Source organism: Mirounga leonina, unplaced genomic scaffold, assembly GCF_011800145.1.
Source record: "Mirounga leonina isolate KUSES-001 unplaced genomic scaffold, KU_Mleo_1.0 Mir_101664, whole genome shotgun sequence".
NCBI lineage: Eukaryota > Metazoa > Chordata > Mammalia > Carnivora > Phocidae > Mirounga > Mirounga leonina.
In genome coordinates this window covers 11,094,571-11,116,800 of record NW_023270175.1, presented here as the reverse complement: position 1 = coordinate 11,116,800, position 22,230 = coordinate 11,094,571, and the positions used below count along the sequence as shown (strand labels likewise).

Below are 22,230 nucleotides of genomic sequence, written 5' to 3'. Positions count from 1 at the left end.
GCTGAGAGAGCACTACTTGAGAGAGCAGTTGAAAAGTTTCAAAAACTTTGATTCAATCTGAAGAAGGGAAGCTGGAGCTGTTTGTTCTTGGTGCCTTGCAGAGAGCCTCACGGCAACTCTCCATTACAGCTTCTCCCGCGGGTCGGGTGCACAGCACATCCAAGGTGACCACAGCGGGGGCAGAGCTTGGTAAGAGACCGAAGACACCTTGGTGCTTTGATGAAAAGGTCAGTTGGCTGGTCCCTCTCTCAAAAAGCTTATTAAGCCCCCAAAGCCAACTTTGTAACATATTTAAAACTGCTATTTTCGCTTATTTCTGGAATGTAAAAAAAAAACAAAAATGTATAAAAAAGAATTAGTGTATGCTTCCTGAATAAAAAGGAGCGGACGTTGATCAGAATGGGCAGTGTGCTTATTTCTGGGCAGCAGACCCTCTGGTCTTTGGAGAGGGGAAGTGGTGTTTGCACAAAATATTTCAACACCAGAGCACATGTGGATGAACGTGATGACAGCAGATGCGAACAGCTGATCGGTCACCCATCACGTTTTTGCTGTGGGCCAACACGCTGGCTGCGACCCAATCTCCGGCTGTGTACTTCTCCGTGATTTGGGGTTTGTACCTCCGATAAATCAAGGATCGATATTTAGAGACGAATGTTAATCTCAAGAGTTAAACACACCAGTGAAATGATAGAACAGTTAGGGTGTTTACAGTGTCTGAAGACATTTAGCCCCACACTTGACGTGTAATTGGCCCACTATAAACAGCAATTGCCTTTCCCCTCTCTTTTATATTTTCCATCAAGAAGCTGCCCATTGTAGTTCAATCAGTAGTTTAAAAATACAAAGGGATTGGCTTTTGTACCTGGATCTCTAAGTGTTAGGCACCCACAGTGATTAACTGTGTGATGTTTGCTTTTCACTAACTCTCTTTCTTAACAGTGCGTGGCCTTTCCTAATGTTGGTAGGAAGAGAAATGAGGGGTGCATTTTATTTTGGCACTTAATGTTTTAACAGCGGCAAAGGGAACATAAGCTAGGCTGTTTATAGATTTTATAGGATTTTTTTTTTTTTTTTAAACCTACAGGGTTCATGCCAACCTTGAGAAGCTGTGGTTCAATTAGCAAGAGTGGCTTTGCGGCTCAAGGGCAGGGGGTGAAAACTCATTTCTCTCTTCACATTTCTTTTCCCAAAACGATTGGGCAGGGGGAGGGAGGTGGGGAGTAGGGACATGTTACACATAAATCTGGGTTTCTTAGATAAGTTTAACAGAGTATTAACGTAGTCACAGTTAAGGCTCCCAAGTAATTGGGCCAGCTATATATTTGGTTCTGGATTTGAGGGTCCAGATTTCCTAACTTCTTGGATCGACTTTGGTATTGATGTGGAATTAGGGCGAAGTCACTTGACTCTGCTTGACAATAAAATGTTGAGAATGAGCTGCTGACAACCTTGCTGTTCTGTTTTGTCCCCATTCTGTTGGCTCCTGTGTTTTCCTTTTCTTCTAAAGAGCAGTCATTTGTAGCTCAGTAACTTTGCTATAAAACCTGCACAGATAAATGAGCTGCCTCAAGTTTTATTTGAATTACTTAAGTAAGTTAGATACTAAGTAACCTTCAGGTACATAGATAGCCTCAAGTCTCACAGATCTACTTTTTAGATTTTTTCCCCTCTCCTTTGATTGCAAAATGAATGGGAATTTCCTGCATTCTGCTGGGACACTTTTTTTTTAGTAGGATGCAGTGCATTCCCTTCACTGTGAGTAACCCCTGAAGCTGGAGATGGGTCCTATATAAAGGACTCTTTGATTATAACTTGGTTATAATCCTCATGGTTCCCTCATGCCCCTTTCCCCGTATCAGCAGGTGTAGAATGGAAGACTCAAGTTCAAATCAGACTGCCATTTGTAAGGGGACCTCACAAATCTGTTTTAACCTTATTCTATTTACATGCAGGCAGCCTGTGGCATTTGTAAAAAAACATTGTAAAGAGAAAAAGGCAAATTAGCATTAAATGTTTGAATGAATGGTTTTTGTAGTGCCTTTGACCTTGGATATGATGCTTTTAGAGATCAGCTTGTTGACTGTTGTAACGTTTTAAAAGGATTATCCCATGAAAAAGATGGAATGGTGTTTCTCAGGAGGTGTATAAAAAGAAAAAAAATCTGCACATTACCGATCTCACCTTTTAAAGTGTGACTAAGAGTGTCACTATTTAAGGTCCCCAGCCACAGTAGGAGGAAAAAGTTAATGTAAAACGCATCTACCAAATAAAGACCAATTTCATGTGGTTCTACTTTGAAGCAGAAATGGACTTGAGGGAAAATATTGAGCACATTGAAGGATGATGCTCCTAGGTGGAACCAACCAACGTATGCACTGAAGGAACTCTGCCACACTGACGTTCCTTTAAGTGCCATGTCTTAAAGATGAGTGTAGCCCATACACCATGAAGACTTACTTTTAAAGATTTATACGAGAGAGCGCGCGCAGAGGGAGAGGGAGACGCAGGCTTCCCGCTGAGCAGAGAGCCCCAAGTGGGACTCGATGCCAGGACCCCGAGATCATGACCTGAGCTCCCCCAGGCACCCCATATAAAGACTTAGCTTCATTTCATTTAGCCCCTACCCCAGACGAGAGGCGAGCGTTTCTACAAAGTCACTGTTCTGGGCTCTTTAAAATGAGACCGGTTGCTCCCCAGAAGAAAGCAGTTTTGTTTAGATAAGATCGAGGCTACCTGGACTCCCACCAAACTTCACTCGGGAGTTAAAATACCACTTAATAATGGTTTGGTACTATTCGTTTTGAAGCTAGGGCTTCTTGGTTTCTGGAGGCACTGGTAAATACCCAGCTTTGTCTATCACCCCCTCCCCAACACAACTTCATTCGCTTGATTGACCATACTCTGTGCTGAAGGAACTTTGTTTTATTTAACAGTTTTACATTCTTGTTAAAACGTTAAAAAAAGAACAAAGCATTAACACTTATGACAAGAAAGAAGGTCCTCTCCAACAGTGTCTACTCCTCTTTTTCCTCTCCCAGCGTGTGTATTTTTCTTTTACCATGTTTATTTCAAGGGGGAAAGTGAGTAGGTATGGGATTCCAATAAGTTAATACTAAAAGTTCATAGTGAGCTAAAATATAATTATACCTTGACTACAAAGTTTTAAGGTTATTTTTATTTACAAGTTTTGAAAAATGTACATTTTTTACATGGGTTACTTGTGCAAAGTTAGATTTAGAAGAGTGACAAATACACCAAAGGTGACGATGGAACATTAGACAAAACATGTACAAGCCTTGTCCCACGCTGCTACTTAAAGGTACTGTCCTATCTAAAGTATAAATAGCCAACGAGAGATCACAAGCGGGACTTGGAGGTTCTTACAATACTGAAAGGGAAGACGAAACTAAAGCATATGCAGCATTAACTCAGGATCTGAGTGGAAAATAGTTTGCCACAGATACGCTCCCTTCCTTGGGTTAACTAAAACTCTAAAAAAAGGATGGGGGATTATAAATGTATCTAGGGTGGCACTGCTCCCTTAAAAAGATTAAAGGATCTCCCACCTTCCCTAGCTTAAAAACGAATGATTGTTTCCATTCCTCTGCTCCCACACCTCTTTAAACAGCAAAAACCCAGAAGACTTCAGTATTCTGAAACTTAGCATGGGTGAGCCCAGTGAGTATCTTGCAAGGAGAGGATGTGTCAGTTGCAATTATCGCTGCGTTCCTTTGGCCGAGTCCTTTAACTTTTTCCCTCGTACCAGTAAAAACCGTCTTGTAATTCATTTTGGTTGGATGTTAGTATGATAGCATTTCTAGCCTCCACTGCTCTTTCAGAATGGATGCTTATATGGATTTGTTCCCCTGTTTCCCATAGGCCTATTCCAAACATCCACTTCTAAATCCAACACAAGTGAAGGACCAGCCAGGATGAAACACTGTAGCAATCCTTTTGTTAAAAATAACATCCTGGTCATCAAGCTCTGCATAAGCACCACTTGTATAACGATTCACTTTAAAAGCTTAGTGTAAAGTACGGTAACACAATCCTGCCCTAAAACTGGAGCTGAGACACAACAGAAAAGGGATGAAGCATTAGTAATGTTCGCACGTAACCCAGGTACAGTACATTTGATCTTGTAGAGGGTGTTTGCTGAGGTTCGAGGAGAGGGTAGAAGGGGTAGGAAAAGCTCGGCAAGGGAAGATGGAAACAGCACGACAGCTATTTTGCTTTTAATAAAGTAATGTAATGACATTGAGGAACAGGAAGGTGACACACACATCAATATATATTTTCCTTATGACCAGCCTCTTCTTTTGCTGCACCCGGGTCAACAGTCACGCCAGCTCTGTTCTACTATCGCAGAAACACGTTTTTCATATTCCCGCTTGTTCTCCTGGTACAGCTGAGCAGCCTGGCTGTTTGCTGGACTATTGGGATTGGGTTCATCCAATAGGGACTACAGAGACAATTTGTAAAAGGTCAGTTCCTCAATGCAGAAAAAAATATATCTATATCTATATATCTATATATTCAAAACACTCAGCTGAGTTGCCCTCAGTAACAGCTACAGTGGATCTCTTAGCATACTAACCTAGAGTAATATTAATCTGCTAGTAGCTAGGCAAATACGTTTTCTGGGGGCTTGGGTCTTGATGACCTGCCCTTTACCTTAAGTTAGGACTTCCAGAAACAATCCAAGTGCTAACAGAAACATATCAAAGGCCACAGTTGGTCACATTAAGGAAAATTCACCTGTATGGATGTTAAAATGGAAGACACATCATAGGTTGGACTCCAGCGGTTCTGAAGTATGTCCAGACATATACTACCATCTGCATAGACTAAGAGAGAAGTAGGTATGTTAAACGTAATAAAACCATTAAGATTTTTAACATCACAGTCAAGACAAACATAGTCAAGAATACTTTGCCTGTGAGGTTTAAAAAGATTCCTAAACTGCTTCTCAGTTACCTTCCTAAGAAGAAGAGTTCTAATCATTGCTAGTGAAATAGTCAAAGAATGTCAAATATAATTGGTATAAAACTAGAAGATACTTAGTGCACTTTCTTCTGAAAAGACTGCCCTATTAACCAGGAAATCATACGCGTTTTCCAATGGGGTCCCTAGTCATCCAGACACGTGGGAAGTTTATTCCACTAAATTTGCAAACTCTGTCTCCTATCCGGAATAACAAAAGACAGCTCGGAGTTCACAAGGTCTCATTTCAGCATGAAGATCAAACTATCTGATATCCCGGAAAATACTTTATTAACCTAAATAAAAAAGCAAGCTGTTCTAGGCTTACTACTAGCCAAGAAAAGCAGAATGTAAGTTAGAATCACTGGGCTGCTTTTCCAATACACCGTAGCCCTCAGCCACAGAATCTCAGATTCAGCAGGTCTGGAGTGGTGCCAAGGCATCTCTATTTGTAAAGTGTTCCACGGTAATTTTCTTCTGCATCTAAAGTTGAAAACGATTGTTCTAAATAAACAGTTCTAAATGTGGTGAAAATAGTCACAACCCAAGACCACCCCAATCCGACAGTAACAGGAAACGTCAAGAGCGTCCTTATTTTTGTATAATAAGTAAATGATAAAGATCATCAAAACCAGGAGGCTTGCAGACTCCAAGCCAAAGCAGAGTACCTTCACTGCTTCAGTTCTAGGGCTAGAGATCAAGACAGCAACAGACCATCATGAACAAGTTGTTTTCGGGAAACGGCAAGATGCCTAAACAAATACTCAGGTACTACGGACAAATACACAGGAAACGCGGAACACCTCCCATAATTAACAGTGTAGTTTAAAATATTGCATTAAAAGTGATACTTGCCATTTGGATGAAACATCTTAGAGACAAATCTAACCGTAGGTGGTTTATTTGGATATTCTTCAGTGAATTCTATTGTAAGCTTAAATGTTCCTGTAGTTAGAAAAGAAAGGTTTAAGAAACAGATTTATCACTTTGTTCAGTAGTACTTTCTTTTTAATGCTACATGACACTTTTTCCCGTACTAGATGAAATAATGCAAAGATAGAGGGTAGAGAGGAAAGAAAGGCCAGGTGAGAGACAAGGTAAGTCATGATCTCTAGGAACTGCTCTAAAAACAGATATTGTAAGAACCACCACGCAACGGGGATTTTTTTGTTTTGCCATCATTCTCCCCCAAACTTAAATACAGTCATCTTAAGCTCAAAAGTACTGCCTGCAGGAGAACTTTAGCCACTCTCCATTTTGAAGATATCCTTAAAATGACAAGAAACTAGAGCCAAAGTTTGGCGCTCTTGCCTCAGAAGACTGAGAGACCTCAAAGGCCTATTTTAACCAGCCGCCATCTTAAACTCTCCAGTGGTTTTGACACGGGCTAAAGAGAACGAGAGTACAAAGCCTCCAAAGTCAGTGCTAGAAATACAAATCTATAACCCAATTGTCTTTAAAAACGGAAGGGAATAAGTATAAAAGTGTTCACCAGCCCCTTTTCATACAATAGCGACTCTATAATGAAAACACAATTGAATGTAAGCCAGAAAAAACTTTATAGTCTCTCTCAAAAATCCTTAAGTATGACTCACAAGATACTACACTATAAAATCAACTCCATTATTCACACTAATGGAGGGAATTAATGGCAGAAATAATTAAAAAATCACATTAGATTGCATTCATGTCTCCAGCAAATTTATCTTTCTAATGATGTTTGTTTCATTCAATTCTAATGAAATGAATTTATTTTCCTTGAATATGTGTCAACCCAGGTAGCAGGAGGCCCTGACATATACTAGGTTATAGACTTATTTATAAGGAATGAACAAACTGGATCTCATTCAAGAATTGTAGGATGTTCTGCTTTGGGGAGATTGTTTCCTTCAAAATATTTTTAAAATTGGGTTTAATAAATCCAAGAAAACAATTGGGCAACTGTTTATTCCTGACTGAAATCTCTTCAAGTAAACTTAAGCAATCACTGTCTGGCATAAGGGGGTGGATGTTCCACTATTACTCTGGTCCTTTTAAAAAATTTATTCTAATACTATAGACCACACTTCAGGTCGAGTACAACTTGATTCTGGTTTCTTCAGAGTTGGCAATTTCCTCCATCAATAGGTTTATCACCACTTAAGAAAAAAAAGACTACATTCTATTGCTAGATCCATTACATAACAATACCAAAGTTTGTTTCCTACCAGCGAACTCACAGGAAACAATTTGCTAACAGAGTTGCCCTTAGTATGATGAACGTATGTTCCAAAGTTTCAGAATACTTTAAAGTGCAACATATACAGACATATTCCCCAAACAATTGCTACAGATTTGAAGATACTGTATATTATAACTAAGGGCAAAAAGTGAAATATTTCGGAATGGACAAACACGCTACAGTCTGTCAGAACCTACTTCACCTTATTACCACCTGGTCATGAATCTTCCTATTTGTGAGGAAGAAATATTGGTTCTTCCTTTTCAGTGCCATTGATATTATAATACACAGGAAAAAGTGGGAATGAGTGTTAGAGAGTTCAAAACTTTGAGCTTCCTTATGCATCTCAAGTATAAACACATTTGGCTCAATGTTGAAATCTGATTAAATTAGAGGTAAGAGATTTATCATCACGGAATTGCTCTAAAAGTGGGCGGATTTAACAGCACACAGGTACTAGGGCCCAGGTACTTTAAATTAAGACCATCATTAAATATGATATCCAAAAGTGGTAAAGGAACACATAAGACAGGCGTTAAGTGGAAACAGTAGAGCATAGTGGGGAAGAGCACAGCCTTGCAGTCAGACCTGGGCTCAGTTCCTTGCTTTGCTACTTACTAGGAGCCACTTGACTTGACTAAACCTCAAGTTCCTCATCTGTAAAATGGGGTTAGTAATAGTACCCACCACATTACATTGTTGTGAGGTTTAAATGAGGGAAATGTGCACAGTGACACAAAGTAAGTGCTCCATAAATATGGTAGCTATAATAATTCTAAAGTTGCACACTCCTAGACCCAGCTGAAGGAGGCAAAACCCAAATATCCCAACTTGACTATCAGTAAGAAATACACAATTAATGAATTTAAATATTAAATACTACTTTCTTTCTGACCTACACCAAACGCTCACAGCTGAATTCAAGTTGAGTATGGAGGTTGGTGGCTCTCGAAACCCTTGACTTGAACTTTCTGCCTAACACTTGCCCAGAAGTTCAACACTAGATACCAAGTAAGTTAATCAAGTCTTTTCAAACAGCTCATTTACTATCTTGGGAAGTGAAACAACCTGCTTATGTCTACTTGACTATAAATTAGGACTTACCCCAAATCGTATTTCAAATACGTATTTAAAAGGGGATAGTTCATACTTTCAGCCACATTATACTACTGGAACCTTTTTAATACAACCCTCAATGCAATTTCTGAGATCCAAAACAAACGTTAAGGAAATTTAAAATCCTAGAATATGATGCAATTGAGACCAGAGCTTATCCTCTGGATATTCAGAAGGTTAGGCTTTAAAATAATGGAAGACGTAAGCCTCACTATTGTACACAATCTGTACAGCTTTTGCTCATCTTCCTGAGGAGGCCAAAACATTGTAAGGAAAGTATCAATCCATCTATACAGGGGACTAGGCAAACTTTGTGTTCAATGGCAGAGGCGTGGCAATAAGGAGTGATATGGCTAGACTAGAGAGTGTATGTTCGCTGAAGACATTCACAAAAAAACACCTGCGTGTTTTCTGCCATTTGGCCACCAGCTTGTGACCCCGGAGGAGAAAACAAAGTACATGCACCTAAAAAAAATTTTTTTGATGACCAGAGATTCTGATTTTTAAGATAATACCCAAATACTCCTCATCATAGGATGTGTTTACCTTAAGTACACCCTCAGTGGACTTTGAGTGAATAATTTTTAAAGGACTTACAACCAAATTCTTACAAGAAGCAAATACTAGTATCTCACTGTGTGTATTAACAATTTTTAGGTGATGTGATGGAGACTACTTTATTCCAAAGTCTTTGTATTCAGCATCCATGCCAAGATATTTTGATGAGGAAGCATTGCCCCCCAGTGTTTTGTCTGGTAGTGTAAGTTCTTGAGAACATTTTCCTCTTACTTTAAGTGTGTGAAGTTAAGTCAAAATACCTTCAAGAGTTCCTTTTCTTAAGTCTTCATCTCTTTAACTGGGGTCTGGCTGTTCCAGAAATGTCCACCACAAATGATTTACAAGGAAACAGCAAAAGTAGTTTTGGGGTTGTTGATTTATATAATACATTGGAAACAGCAAAATCAATTGTGCCACTTGTCCCTAATGAGGCTTTCCTAGTAAATTCCCTAATTGAAAATAAAGGGTATTAAAAAATGGTCAAAATATTTTTTTTGTAGCCACAGCCCCAGTTCTAGACACCTGAGGAAGCATCCATGGATAGCAGACTGCTCAAGAGAATGAATCAGAAAAGGGTATTGTTATTTAGCTGGAGTAGTTCCTTTCAGTAATGCCAGTATGGAGATACACATCATCAAAAACAGAACCGGTGATGTCAACGGGGAAGATCCAGGTAGATAATGGATTCCTTAAGCACCTTCTCAATGCATACCACTTAAAACGAGTGAAGCACCCTTGAAATATTTAAGTAGCCAATCCTCCAGCAAAGTGATGTACTATTAATAAAGCTGTGCCCAGCATAAAGCCGTCTGAGTAAAGTCAGGAGGAAGAAAAGAAGCCAATGAAAATAAAGCCTGCCAGGGCTAAAGCAAACACAGTTAATCTGCACACAATGCTTAGGTAGAAAGAACGAGCACCAATCTAGCAGAGGAAAATTAAGTCGAGCTAGCTCTTGCTATGGATCAGTTCAAATGATTTATTGCACCAAAGCAGTATGCCTTTAGAATCACTCTCTTGCTGTCACTTCTTTTTATTGCAGCACTGAAGAGCAGTGACATTTACCCAGGGGGTGGAGGCAGGGAGGAAGCTAAAAGTATTCAGGTGACCGTCCACAGTCTCCTAGGGAAATCTGAGCATTTGAGACAAATCCGAGAGTTGGCTGATACTGCCCTTCCTCACCACATCTTGCAGACTGGGAGAATCAGAGAGCAATCGGACTCGGCAATATAAGTATATACTTAGTAGTTTGCAGAAATGTTTTTGTTCCCACCTTCAAACTGAGCTCTGCGTATGAGTGTGTGCGTGTGTGTGTATCACACGCTAAATGAGTAAAGGAAGATGGTCGTTGAAAAAAGTAACAAAGCTCCTTTGCTTTTTTAAATACCTCAAATATTAAAGATGTCGATCAGTAGTTCAAATACTTTTGTGTCTTAAATGTATTAAGCTTTCCAAGAACGACTACACACGCATGCACACAACTGAATGTACATAAAACTGCATCGATGTCAAGTTCCTGGTCATGAGACTCTAGTACAGTCATTCAAGATGTTACCAAAGGGGTGGGGGAATGCGTGAAAGGTATACAAGGTCTCTCTGTATTAGCGGTATTAATTACAACCGCACATGACTCTGTAATTATCTCAAAATAGAAAGTTTAAAGAAAAACTTAAAAAGCAAGTAACGTGTTTTTAAAAGTCAAGCCTAAATCCATTAAAAATCCTGTACCTATAGGTACACAGAGTACCTTCAAGTAGGCTGGACACTTCTCAAGAGGGTACATTAAGGCTCCCCTCAATTCTGAGGCTGCTTTGAGAATACGGACCATCAAGTCTCGATAAAAGCCCACTGAAAACTCATTTAAAAATAAGAAACAATGTTATATTCAAACTGGCCATTAAAGGTGCCATTAAAGACCATCTTGGAGCCGTGAGGCTGACAGGTATTCAACGCCAGATTGTAGAAACCAGATAGTTCTGTGCAAGGAACTCTCACACCCATCCAACACCCAACAAACACATATTAAGCACCCGCTGAACACAGTTCCTGCCCTTGTGGTAGAATTCCCAAGTAGGTGGTTTCTGGGGTCTCTGAGTCTATCAGCAAGTGGTTGGGTTGATACTAAGTCAGTATCTAGACAGGGTGCTGAACTGAGCTGGATCACAGCCCAGACCTCAAAAATCCTTAACACCAGTGCTATGGGGCTCCTTCTAAAAAGTGACTGCTTTACCCAGATTTTTTTTTTCTTAAAGGAGCAAGCAAGAAAAAAGGTGCAGTCCTAGTCAAGCGGACAAGGGCCAGAACAACCTGCCACGTATGGGAGTTCACTCAAGCCTTTAGCAGGCAGAGGCTAGGGAGAAGCGGGTTCTTAAGTAGGAGGCGCTCCCAGGACGACTGGGAACCCTTTCCCCCAGATGATCAGGCCCCTGAAAGGTGGGTAAAGAAACTCTCTTACCGTCCTCAAACGGGGTCCCTTCAGGCCTGCAACACAGAGAAAACACAGTCAGTTCCCGCTTCAGGGGCTCCCTTCCCCCTTAAGACACTGCGATTCCCAGCTCTGGCAACTCTCCCGCTGGGAAGCCACCGCTTCCTGGGTCAGAAAGCCACTACAAATGGATGTTTGGGGCTCGGAAACCGGCGCAGGCCGCCGCGCCTAACCGCCACCGCTGCCCGCTCCGCCCCCCTCAGAACCCCAAACGGTTCCCCGGGCAGCGGGAACTGAGCTAATCGAGGCACAGGCTCCGGGGAGGCGCCTAGGCCCAGCCGGACCCAAACATTCCCCCTCTCCCTCTCCGTCCTCGCCGGGGGCCGGTCCCCGACGGCAGGCTGGGCCGGCCCGAGTCCCCCACCTCTCGCCACCTCCCGGAACGCAGACTCACCCGAAAATGACCGCGTTCCAAACCATTATGTTGTTCTCGGACGGAGCCCCGCTGACTCCGGCCGGAGGATCCTCCTGCAACCTTCAGGGAAACAGACAGGGGCTCCGCGATCCGGCACTCGCGTCCGCTCCGGGCCCCCCCCGCCCCCGGCCCGCCTCGGGACCCGCCCTGTGCCCCGCCTGGCAGCGCCCCCGGCCTCGGCGGTCCTCCGTCGCCTTACCTCTTGAAGTCCCTCATGAGGCGCCGCCGAGCCGGGGTGGACATATCTCTAGCGGGGTCAGGGGTGGGGCATACACCGAGGTCTCGGGTCCCGGCGGGGGCTGAGGAGGCCGAGGAGGCTGAAGGAGCCGAAGCGGCCGCCGAGGAAGCGCCCAGAGGAACGGCACTGCCCCTCCGAAGTCGAGGGTCGGTCTGGCGCCGGCTAAGCACCACCCCGGAGTAGACGGGGGCTGAACCAACCTGGAAGGAGAGGGGGGGTGGAACGCCGAATGCCGAACGCCGGACAGGCCGTACCAAGCCCGGGCGGGGGGGGCGGCCGGGAAAGTTGCTTAGGTCATTAAACCCCAGCGGGAGGCGGGGAGCGCCGGGCCGGTGCGGGAGTGAGAGGCACGCCGCCGGCCGAGCGGAAGCCTGTAATTCACTAGGAATTCGTGGCGGAATGGGGTCCGTCTCCACCTGCCCAGGCTCGGACGGACCCTGGGAAGCTTTTTTCTGTTTTTTCTTTCCTTTCCTTTTTTTTTTTTTTTTTTGAGATCGGATCACTTACGGCAGTGCGCACTCTGGCTGGGGGCGGCGGGGGGGCGGGAGGGGGAGAGAAGAAGATGGAAGTCCCTAAGTAGAAGGGAGGAGACAGTGGGTGGAGGCAAATCTGGTTCTCGGAAAGCGGGAACTCCAGGGACCCGGGAGGCTGGGGAGGAGGGTGTGTGACTGGTTCAAATCACTGAAAATCAAAAGAATAAATCGGCTTCGGCTATGACAGGGAGCTGTGGGTCCCTCGTCTATGAGATGAACGTGCGGGACTCCGGTCCCAATGTTTAGGCCAATGATCACCCCCAAGCAGGATAAAATGGTGGTGTGTGTCCTGGGGGAGGGAATGAGAGCTTAAGGCACAATGAGGTTGTAGCTCTGGGCACTCACAATTTGGCTCTGGAACCACATTTCCCCTTGGCAGTTCAACAAGCCAAGCGGCTACTATGTATTCGGAAGAGTCCAAGGTGTGAGAATATCCGACTGCGGAGAATTGCAAGGGCAGAGAGTCTGAAGTAAAAGTAACGGTAAGACGCACGTGAAAAAGCTGCAGGTTGCAGAGAAGAGTCACAGTTACTATGTGGACCTGCAAAAGCAATAACAGTTTTAAAGAATAATTTGTAAAGGTCAACCTCAAATAACTTAGAAGGTAGGCAAAATACTCATTTTAAGGATTTTTGAAAATATGAGAAAGGTAAGTTTGGGTTAAGTCATGGAGAGTTTTGAACGTCAAGCTAATGGATTCCTTGGAAGGTGGCTGTGCATAATTAGAGTCGGGCTAGTCAGAGATGTGGGTCCCGGGAGAGCAGCTAGGAGACGCTTGAAGTAGTCTAGGTGAGAAATACTGAACCGGGCAGTGACAACAAAAACGGAGGGGATGGGATGAATGGAGAGGACTCAGCAACAGATTGAACTTGGAGGCAAGAGAGAGGAAGGAGTCAACAACGGCTGGAGTTCTAAGCCCCAAGATACCTGGGGCTTTGAAGGTGCCACAGACAGAACTGGGGAACAGAGTGGGGAGGGGGGCAGTTTGGGGACTTACTGAGTGCAATGACTTACTGAGTGCATGGGACTGGTGAGAAATCCGAGCAGAGATGTCCGTAAGATATCAGATGTGCAGAAATTTGTTTCTAAGGTGGGAGGTGGGAGACACTTGACGATGGTCGTGATTCTAGCTGCTGTTTAAACACAGGTACTTTCGTGGGAAAGGATTTATATCTCCCATTGACACCAAGATATCAGGAGCTAAGGCACGTCTCCCTAATAGCATCTCACTGTGACTGTGGTGGGCAGGGGGTACAAAAATAAGTTGAAAAATCTCCTTTTCCTCTCATCTAGTAACTGGCAGTCTACTAATACACATGTAAGTTACAAAAGCAAGTGCATTTGTTTTCAATTGCTACTTAACAAATCACCACAAGCTGTTGGTCAAGTTCAATGCCTTGCAGTTGTAAGGACTGAGGCCCCCATTTGCTCACTGGCTGCCAGCCAGGGGCCATTCGCAGCTCTTAGAGGTCACCCACATTCCTTGCCACGTGGCCTGCTCCATTTTCAAGCCAGCACCTGAGAACTTCTCTCCCATGAAATCCCCCTCACACTTGGAATCTTTCTTCAGGAAGAGCCCAGTTCACTTTAAGGGCTTATCTAATTAGGTCAGGCCCATCCTGGGTTACCCCCCACCCCCAATATCATCTGATCTGGGACCTTAATCACATCTGCAAAATTCCCTCACAGCAGAACCTAGATTAACGTTCGAGTAACTGGGAGAAGGTGTGTGTACGTCCACGGCCAGGGATCTTTGAACTCTGCCTGCCAGAGCAGCCTCAAGAAACATAGCAGAAGCGTGCGAATCTACAAATGCGGAGGGACCGCGCAGCGGGGGAAACCCTCAGTCTGGTGGGGGTTAGAGCGAGCTTCCTGGAATGGGTCTGTTTCAGTTTTGTTTCAACAGAAGTGACAGCAGGGAGAGACTTCCCCGGGAGAGAAGTCAAGCAGTTTCTATGAGCGCCACAGCATGAAGGAACACGTGGAGCTCAAGAAGGTTCTGGGGATACTGGACAGACTAGCGGGGCTAATGGGGGATGATGAGACCCCTGCTTGGAAAAGTGAGGGGGACAGAAGTTGGTTAGATGCCCTCAAACACAAGGATGGGGGCTTTAGGCTTGACAGGGGGCTTTTAGAGGTTTTCCAGGTCTGTTTTGCAGAGGTGCTGAGAAGCTGCCTATACCGTACTGGAGAGCAGGGAAGGGGCTGGGAGGGGAGGCTCCTGCTGCTGGATAGAAATGTCTGAAACTCACTGAAGGCCAGAGATGTAGCTGGGTTTGTTGTGGGCTTGTTTATTTTCTGAAATTCCTTTGCCCTAGCTCATGAGTAGCTCTCTGTCTAATCAAGAAACCTCGGGGACACGAACCACAGCAGTTTGGGAAGCCCCGTGGCACCAGGGGATGGGGAGGGCAGGCCCTGACAGCACGGTGGAATCCCACTGCAGAAATACTGTGCCCCCACATTCCTCACCAGAAACAGCGTTGTCATAACAAGCAGCAACACGGAAGATCGTTCTCTAGCACAGATGATTATCGGGCTAGAACATGCTAACTATAGCCTACTTGGCCAAGCATTCCTTCCATCCCCTTTTCACCTTGACATCTTTTTTTTTTTTAAGATTTTATTTATTTATTTATTTGACAGAGAGAGCACAAGTAGGCAGAGCAGGCAGGCAGAGGGAGAGGGAGAAGCAGACTTCCCACTGAGCAGAGAGCCCGATGCGGGGCTCGATCCCAGGACCCCAGGATCATGACCTGAGCCGAAGGCAGACGCTTAACCGCCTGAGCCACCCAGGCACCCCTCACCCTGACTTCTTGAAGAAATACCCTCTTCACAGCCAAGCACCACTCCCCTTCCCAAAAGCAGGGGTCCAGAATAGAAGTTCTTTTCACTGGAAAGAAAAGTGTGTTAGCAATGCAGCTGCTGGGAAGATAAAAAGTTCCAAACCATCCCCAGGCAAGGACTTGAGAATTTTCCTAAAAGGGAGGACCGTGAGGTACAGGAATATATAACTAGGGAAACTGTGGGATTTTGTTCATGGGGCTTTCAAAATGCAGACTGGATTGTGATTTTCCTGAACTATTTTGGGTCGGGGAGAGAGAGACTGAATAAACTGTCATTTCCTGCCTTATGAGGCTGTGAGTTTGTATTTCTGTTAGCCAGAGAAGGCAAGGAATTTTATTTTCCTATGGTTCCCACTTCTATCACTAACATTTAGTACAAATGGCAACCAAGAAGCAACAGAATATAAAACCACAGGGTCTTTCCTGACTCCAATAGCCTCAGAAGACAAGTCAAGGAAATTGCCTATAGGAAACAACAGTTGTCACAATATGTATTCTTGGCAGTAACAGGAGTATGCTGTCCCTCTCTAGACCCTAGGACATAAGGAGAGAGAGGGAGAGAGAGGGGAGAGGGAGAGAGCGGAGAGAGAAATAGTGAAGTTTAGAGAAACGGGGACATTAGGGCCATGAACATAGACTTTCACTACCTGCTAAGTTGCAGAGTCAAAAACAAAGGCGTGGCGTGGTAGGCTGAATCATGCACCTCTACCCCAGGACCTTCTCATCCTCATCTCTGGAATCTGTGGATACGTTACCTTATATGGCAAAAGGGACTTTGCTGATGTAGTTAAATTAAGAATCTCGAGATGGGGAGATTATCCAGGATAAACCAGTGGGCCTGATGTAATCACATGAGTCCTCATAAGAGGGAAGAAAGTCTGAAGTCAGAGAGAAGGTCATGTGACCATGGAAGCAGAGATTGGAGCAATACAGCCACCAGCCAAGGAGCCAAGGGATGCCGGTAGCTTCTAGACGCTGCATGAGGCAAAAATGGGTTTTCCCCTGGAGCTTCTAGGAGCAACCAGCCCTGCTGACATCTTGACTCTCAGCCAGTGAGATTGATTTTGGACTTCGGATCTCCAGAACAGTAAGATAATACGTTTTCATTTTCTTAAGCCAGTAAGTCTGTGGTCTGGTCATGCGTTACAGCCGCAACAGAAAACGAATACATATGGTTTCAACGTTGGGTATAGGAATTCAAACTGGCCACATCCACCAGCAAGCTACAACCAAATCCAGCCCACCATCTTTTCCCCTAGGGCCTGTGAGCCCAAAGTGATTTTCTGTATTTTTAAATGGTTGCAGAAATCAAAAGGAGACTATTTAATATTTCAGGACCCATGAGGATAATACGAAATTCATATTTTCCACGCCCATAAATAAAGTTTCATTGGGACACAGCCATGCTATTTTTTTTTTTTTTAAGATTTTGTTTATTTATTTGACAGAGAGAGACACAGCGAGAGAGGGAACTCAAGCAGGGGCAGAGGGAGAGCGAGACAGAGAAGCAGGCTTCCCGGCGAACAGGGAGCCTGATGTGGGGCTCGATCCCGGGACCCTGAGATCATGACCTGAGCCGAAGGCAGATGCTTAACCGACTGAGCCCCCCCAGGCGCCCCCAGCCATGCTATTTCAATCATGTATTGTCTGTGGCCATTTTTGTTGGTGGGTGTACCATACATCGCAGTGACGCGGTTATAACTCGACCGCATTTTGAATGCCACGTGTATCCCCAGATTATGGCATTTCATTTTTTTATTAGATGTGCATACCTATCATGTAAAAAAAAAAAAAAGAAAACGAAAGGGGTTTCGAATGTCATGCTTTTAAGGCACAGTGAACGTAGATTACTTGGTTATCACATTAGATGTCAAAGCACTGCGTTTATTACTCAGTGACCCTGTAGTGTTGCTATAAGAATACAGTATGCAACAACATCACCAAAATAAGCACTCATTGCAATGTTCCTGACTCCCAGGAAAGCAGTGGTTAGAAAAACTAGAAAGTTTAAAATGGAATATCTTATCATAGCAAAATTTGTCACAAGAATTAAAAAAAAAAAATGAAAATGAGGCTGCAGCCACAATAATTTTCTGAGTGGCTCATTTGTTAGCCAAGCAAGGAAAGCCATTTACTGATGATGAGTTAATTAAATCGTGTTTGATTGCCGAAGTCAAAGAAAGGTGTCCAGGGAAAAGAAACTTTCCAAAGACTATTAGCCTTTCAGAGAGAATAGTGGCTCAAAGAGTTGAGGACGTTGGAAGCGACACCAACAGTCATTAAAAAAAACAGGGCAGGGGCACCTGGGTGGCGGAGTCGGTTGAGATGACTGACTCTCGGTTTCAGCTCAGGCCCTGATCTCAGGATGGTGAGATCGAGGCCCGCGTCTGGCTCTGTGCTCAGCGCAGAGTCTGCTTAAGTTTCTCTCTGCCCCTCCCTCCCTTCTCAAATAAATAAATAATCTTTAAAAAAAAAAAACAGGGAAAATGATTTCAAGTGATTTTCCTCGGCTCTCAATGAGGTGACAGATGTTACCAATACTGCTCAGTTGTTGTACTTTACTCAAAGAGCCAATGCTGAGTTGGCCTGTGTGGAATAACTCAGATGAGAATATTTTCTTTTTTTTTTTAAAGATTTTATTTATTTGGGGCGCCTGGGTGGCTCAGTCCGTTAAGTGTCTGTCTTCGGCTCAGGTCATGATCTCAGCGTCCTGGGATCGAGCCCCATGTCTGGCTCCCTGCTCAGCGGGAAGTCTGCTTCTTCCTCTCCCTCTGCACCTCCTCCCGCTCATGCTCTCTCTCTCTCTCTTTCTCTCCCCTTCTCAAATACATAAATAAAATCTTCTAACCCTAACCCTTATTTATTTATTTGAGAGGGGAGGGAAAGAGAGAGAGTGAAATTGAGAGAGAGCACATGAGTAGGGGGAGAAACTGACTCCCCACTGACCAGGGAGCCTGAGGTAGGACTCGATCCTAGGATTCTGGGATCATGACCTGAGCCGAAGGCAGACGCTCAACGGACCGAACCACCCAGGTGCCCCAGATGAGAAAATTCTCAAAGAAGTCAAGAAAATACTAATTCAGTACAACCTGAAGTAGACTCTGCTAAGATGTGTTACAAATACGTATGGAGCAGAACAAAGCTTAGTTGGACAATTGTAAAAAGCTTGTGAGAATGTGAGTTGTTTAAATCCTCTGGTTATTCATTGTATTATTAATCTGCAGGTATTTTGCAGGAACATATTTGAGTCTATCTTGTGTATTTCAACTATTAGTGTCAACACTTCATTTACTCATGGACTAAACCGCTGTCAGTTACATAAATTTTTGTCAGAAGTAGAAGCCGAAGATTTTGACTTGCCCAACCAACAGCAGTTCAATAGCTTAGCAGTGGCGAAGTTTTTCTGAGTTAAAAAAATTTTTTTTTGAGCTTGGGGCTGAGATGGAAAGTTTTCTGAATGAGACGAACCACCTGCAACCACTATTGTTGAACGCTGGATGGTTTTTTAAATTAACTTTTGCTGTAGACTTAACGTTACTTAATGCATTTAAACTAAAATTACAAGGCAAAACACTGCTTATGTGTGAAACTTACATTTCAGTAAAGTCATTGCAATGACAACTAACATTGTTTGAATTGCAAGTAATGTCATTACTTTAATCTCTTCCTGTGCTGTCAAAAATGAAAACAAAAATCAAGATTTGCATTCCCACACCAATTTGCAATGAATATCTTTTCTGGGCTCAAATTACAATTCCAGTGGTGTTTTTTTGAACTTAATGCAAAATGCAAAGAAAAAAAAATTGCAAAGGAAATTTCTATATTTAAAAATCAATTTCACTGGGGGCGCCAGGGTGGCTCAGTCAGTTAAGCGTCTGCTTTCGGCTCAGGTCATGATCCCAGGGTCCTGGGATCGAGCCCCGGAATCGGGCTCCCTGCTAGACCGGGAGCCCGCTTCTCTCTCTCTTCCACTCCCACTCCCCCTGCTTGTGCTCCCCCCACTCTCCCTCTCTGTCAAATAAATGAATCAAATCTTTTAAACAAATCAGTTTCACTGTGCATTGCAGGAGCTTCCACCTAAATTTTAATTGGAAGTGATTATTCTGTACGCAATGACATGCTAAAAGGCAAATACCAAGAGAAGAATCTAACAGAATTTCAAAAATGCCTTCTAAAAGATAAATATGCTCAATTAAAATCAGGTATTTGGTATCAGTGTTTGGCAGTACTTAGCCGTGTTAAAAAATGTTTTCAAAGATGAAATATGTAAAATCTCATTACAGGTAAGTATTAACAGATGAGTATTTGCAACTGATTTATTTCATGAAGACCTTTATTAACAGGTGCTGGTGGCACAGCCAGTTAAGCGTCTGACTCTTAGTTTCGGTTCAGGTCATGATATCAGTGTCATGACATCAAGCCCTGTGCTGGGTTCTGCGCTCAGCACAGAGCCTGCTTAAGACTCTCTCTCCCTCTCCCTCTGCCCCTCCCACCCCTCTAAAAATAAATAAATAAATCTTTTAAAAGAGACTTTTATTAACAGGTGCTTTCATTTTGTTGACTCTTGAAAAAAGTTGTAAACTTGTATTACAAATGAAAAATGAGGTTCTTGAGAATTTCAGTTTGACCAGATATGAAGCAATTTAAAAACCTGTAAAGGTGTATTGAGATTGCAAATGATTCTGATGGTAGAGAACACTCACTTTGAACCCTAATTAAGTGAAATATTGTCCCCCTCCATAAAAGAATGCTATTCTTCTCATTAGCAGACCTATATTACAAAAATATAATTACTATTATATTTTGAATTTCATCAATAGAACACTTGTGGAAATTTGTTTTCCCTCTTGTTATATAGGTCTACATAATTTTCTTGATTTTGCTTCTTGGCCCTCAAAGCCTAAAATATTTACTCTCTAGCCCTTTACAGAAAAAGTTTCCTCACCCCTGCACCAGACTAAGACACATGAGGGGGTGAGATTATTTATAATTGATCATTACACAACTAGTATATAGTGCGGTGCCTATTACACAGTAGAAGATCAATAAATACTGAATAACATGAAATCATAGAGATGACATTTGAGTAAGATCTAAGGAACACTGTGATTCCTTAAGATTTGAATTGATTTTTTAAAATCTGATTATATTTGACACACGATATTACATTAGTTTCAAGCGTACAACATAGTGATTCAACCACTCTATACATTATGCTATGCTCACCACAAGTGTAGCTCCCATCCTTTATCATGAAATACTAACACAATGCCATTGACTATATTCCTTATGCTGTACCTTTTATTTCCACGACTCCTTCATTCCGTAACTGGAAGTCTGTATCTCCTACTCCCCTTCACCCATTTTGCCTATTCTTCCACCCCCTTCCATCTGGCAACTGTTTGTTCTCTGTATTTAGAAGTCTGTTCTGCTTTTTCTTTGTTTTGTATTTTCAATTCCACATATAAGTGAAATCATATGGTATTTGTCTTTCTTTGTCTGACTTATTTCACTTAGCATCATACCCTCCAGGTCCATGCATGCTGTTGCAAATGACAAGATCTCCTTTTTTATGCTTGAGTCATATTCCATTGTATATATATACACCACATTTCTTGCATATTTTATTTAATTCATGTTCATTTGAGGTCTAGCAGATGGCTTTAAATTCCCCTTGGTTTACATCCTGTGTGTCTTGAACACTACTCTTCCTGCAGCCAAACTGTCAATTTCTAGACACAAGCTCCTACGGCCTTCACTAAGTTCTCTGTTAAAAATCCACTATTTTGGTGTCTTCATTTGGATTTTTGAAGTTAGCCAATGTAAACTGTCTCAGTGTCCTTATTCTGGATTGCTCCAGGCTCTTGTCCTCCACAAAGAGGGTCCTGGCAGAGTTTCAGTATGTTGTTTCAGTATCTTCCAAAGAAGATACATAAATAACCAGTCAGCATGTGAAAAGGTGCTCAACATTAGCCACCAGGGAAAGGAAAATCAAAACCACAGTGAGATATCACTTCACACCCACCGAGATGGTTATGATCAAAAAGACAGACAAAAATAATTATTGGTGAGGATTTGAAGGAATCAGACCCCCTCCTCCATATATAGTCTGATGGGGATGTAAAATGGTAAAATTGCTTTGGAAAACACTCTTGGCAGTTCCTCAAAAGGTGAAACATAAAGTCACCATATAACCCAACAATTCCACTCCTAAGTATACAACGAAGAGAACTAAAAACATATGTTCTCACAAAAACTTGTACACCGATGTTCACAGTAGCATTAATCATTATATCCAAAAAGTGGGAAAAACCCAAATGTCCACTAACTCATGAATAAACAGAATGTGGGATAGCCATAAACAGGATATTCAGCCATGAAAAAGAATGAAGTTCCTTTTTACGGATTCATTCCTATTTTTACCCGTTCATGCTAAAACATGGATGAACCTTGAAAACATTACGTGGAGAAGCCAGACACCAACAGCCACACGCTGTTTACTTCCTTTCATATGAAATGTCCAGAAGAGGCAAATCCCTAGGGAACAGAAAGTAGCTTCGTGGTTGCCAGGTGCTGGGAAGAAGTGGGGAGTGACTGCTAATTATATGGGACGATGAAAATGTTCTGGAATTAGATAGTGGTACTGGTTGCACAACTTTGTGAATATACTAAAAACCACCACATAATACACTTTTTAAGGGTGAATTTTATGTCATATGAATTATATCTCAAGTTAAAAAAGATACCTCTACTTCATTAGGTACTCATCCTGAATACAACCATTAAAATCAGAATCCTCTTTAGAGGCACACCTAAAACCTGTATTATGCCTATAACG

The 22,230-nt window shown here is 42.8% G+C and overlaps 1 protein-coding gene across 1 annotated transcript; it reads right to left on the bottom strand.

Annotated features, from left to right (window-relative positions):
• Positions 1-3,160: 3,160 nt before the first annotated feature.
• Positions 3,161-12,221, bottom strand: UBE2A (ubiquitin conjugating enzyme E2 A). The gene is made up of 6 exons (XM_035007851.1): positions 11,978-12,221; positions 11,758-11,838; positions 11,334-11,359; positions 5,842-5,931; positions 4,762-4,850; positions 3,161-4,465 (listed from the first exon to the last, which is right to left on the bottom strand). Exons 1-6 carry the CDS (start codon positions 12,019-12,021, stop codon positions 4,337-4,339), a joined length of 459 nt encoding a protein of 152 aa, XP_034863742.1. The 5' UTR covers positions 12,022-12,221; the 3' UTR covers positions 3,161-4,336.
• Positions 12,222-22,230: the final 10,009 nt, after the last annotated feature.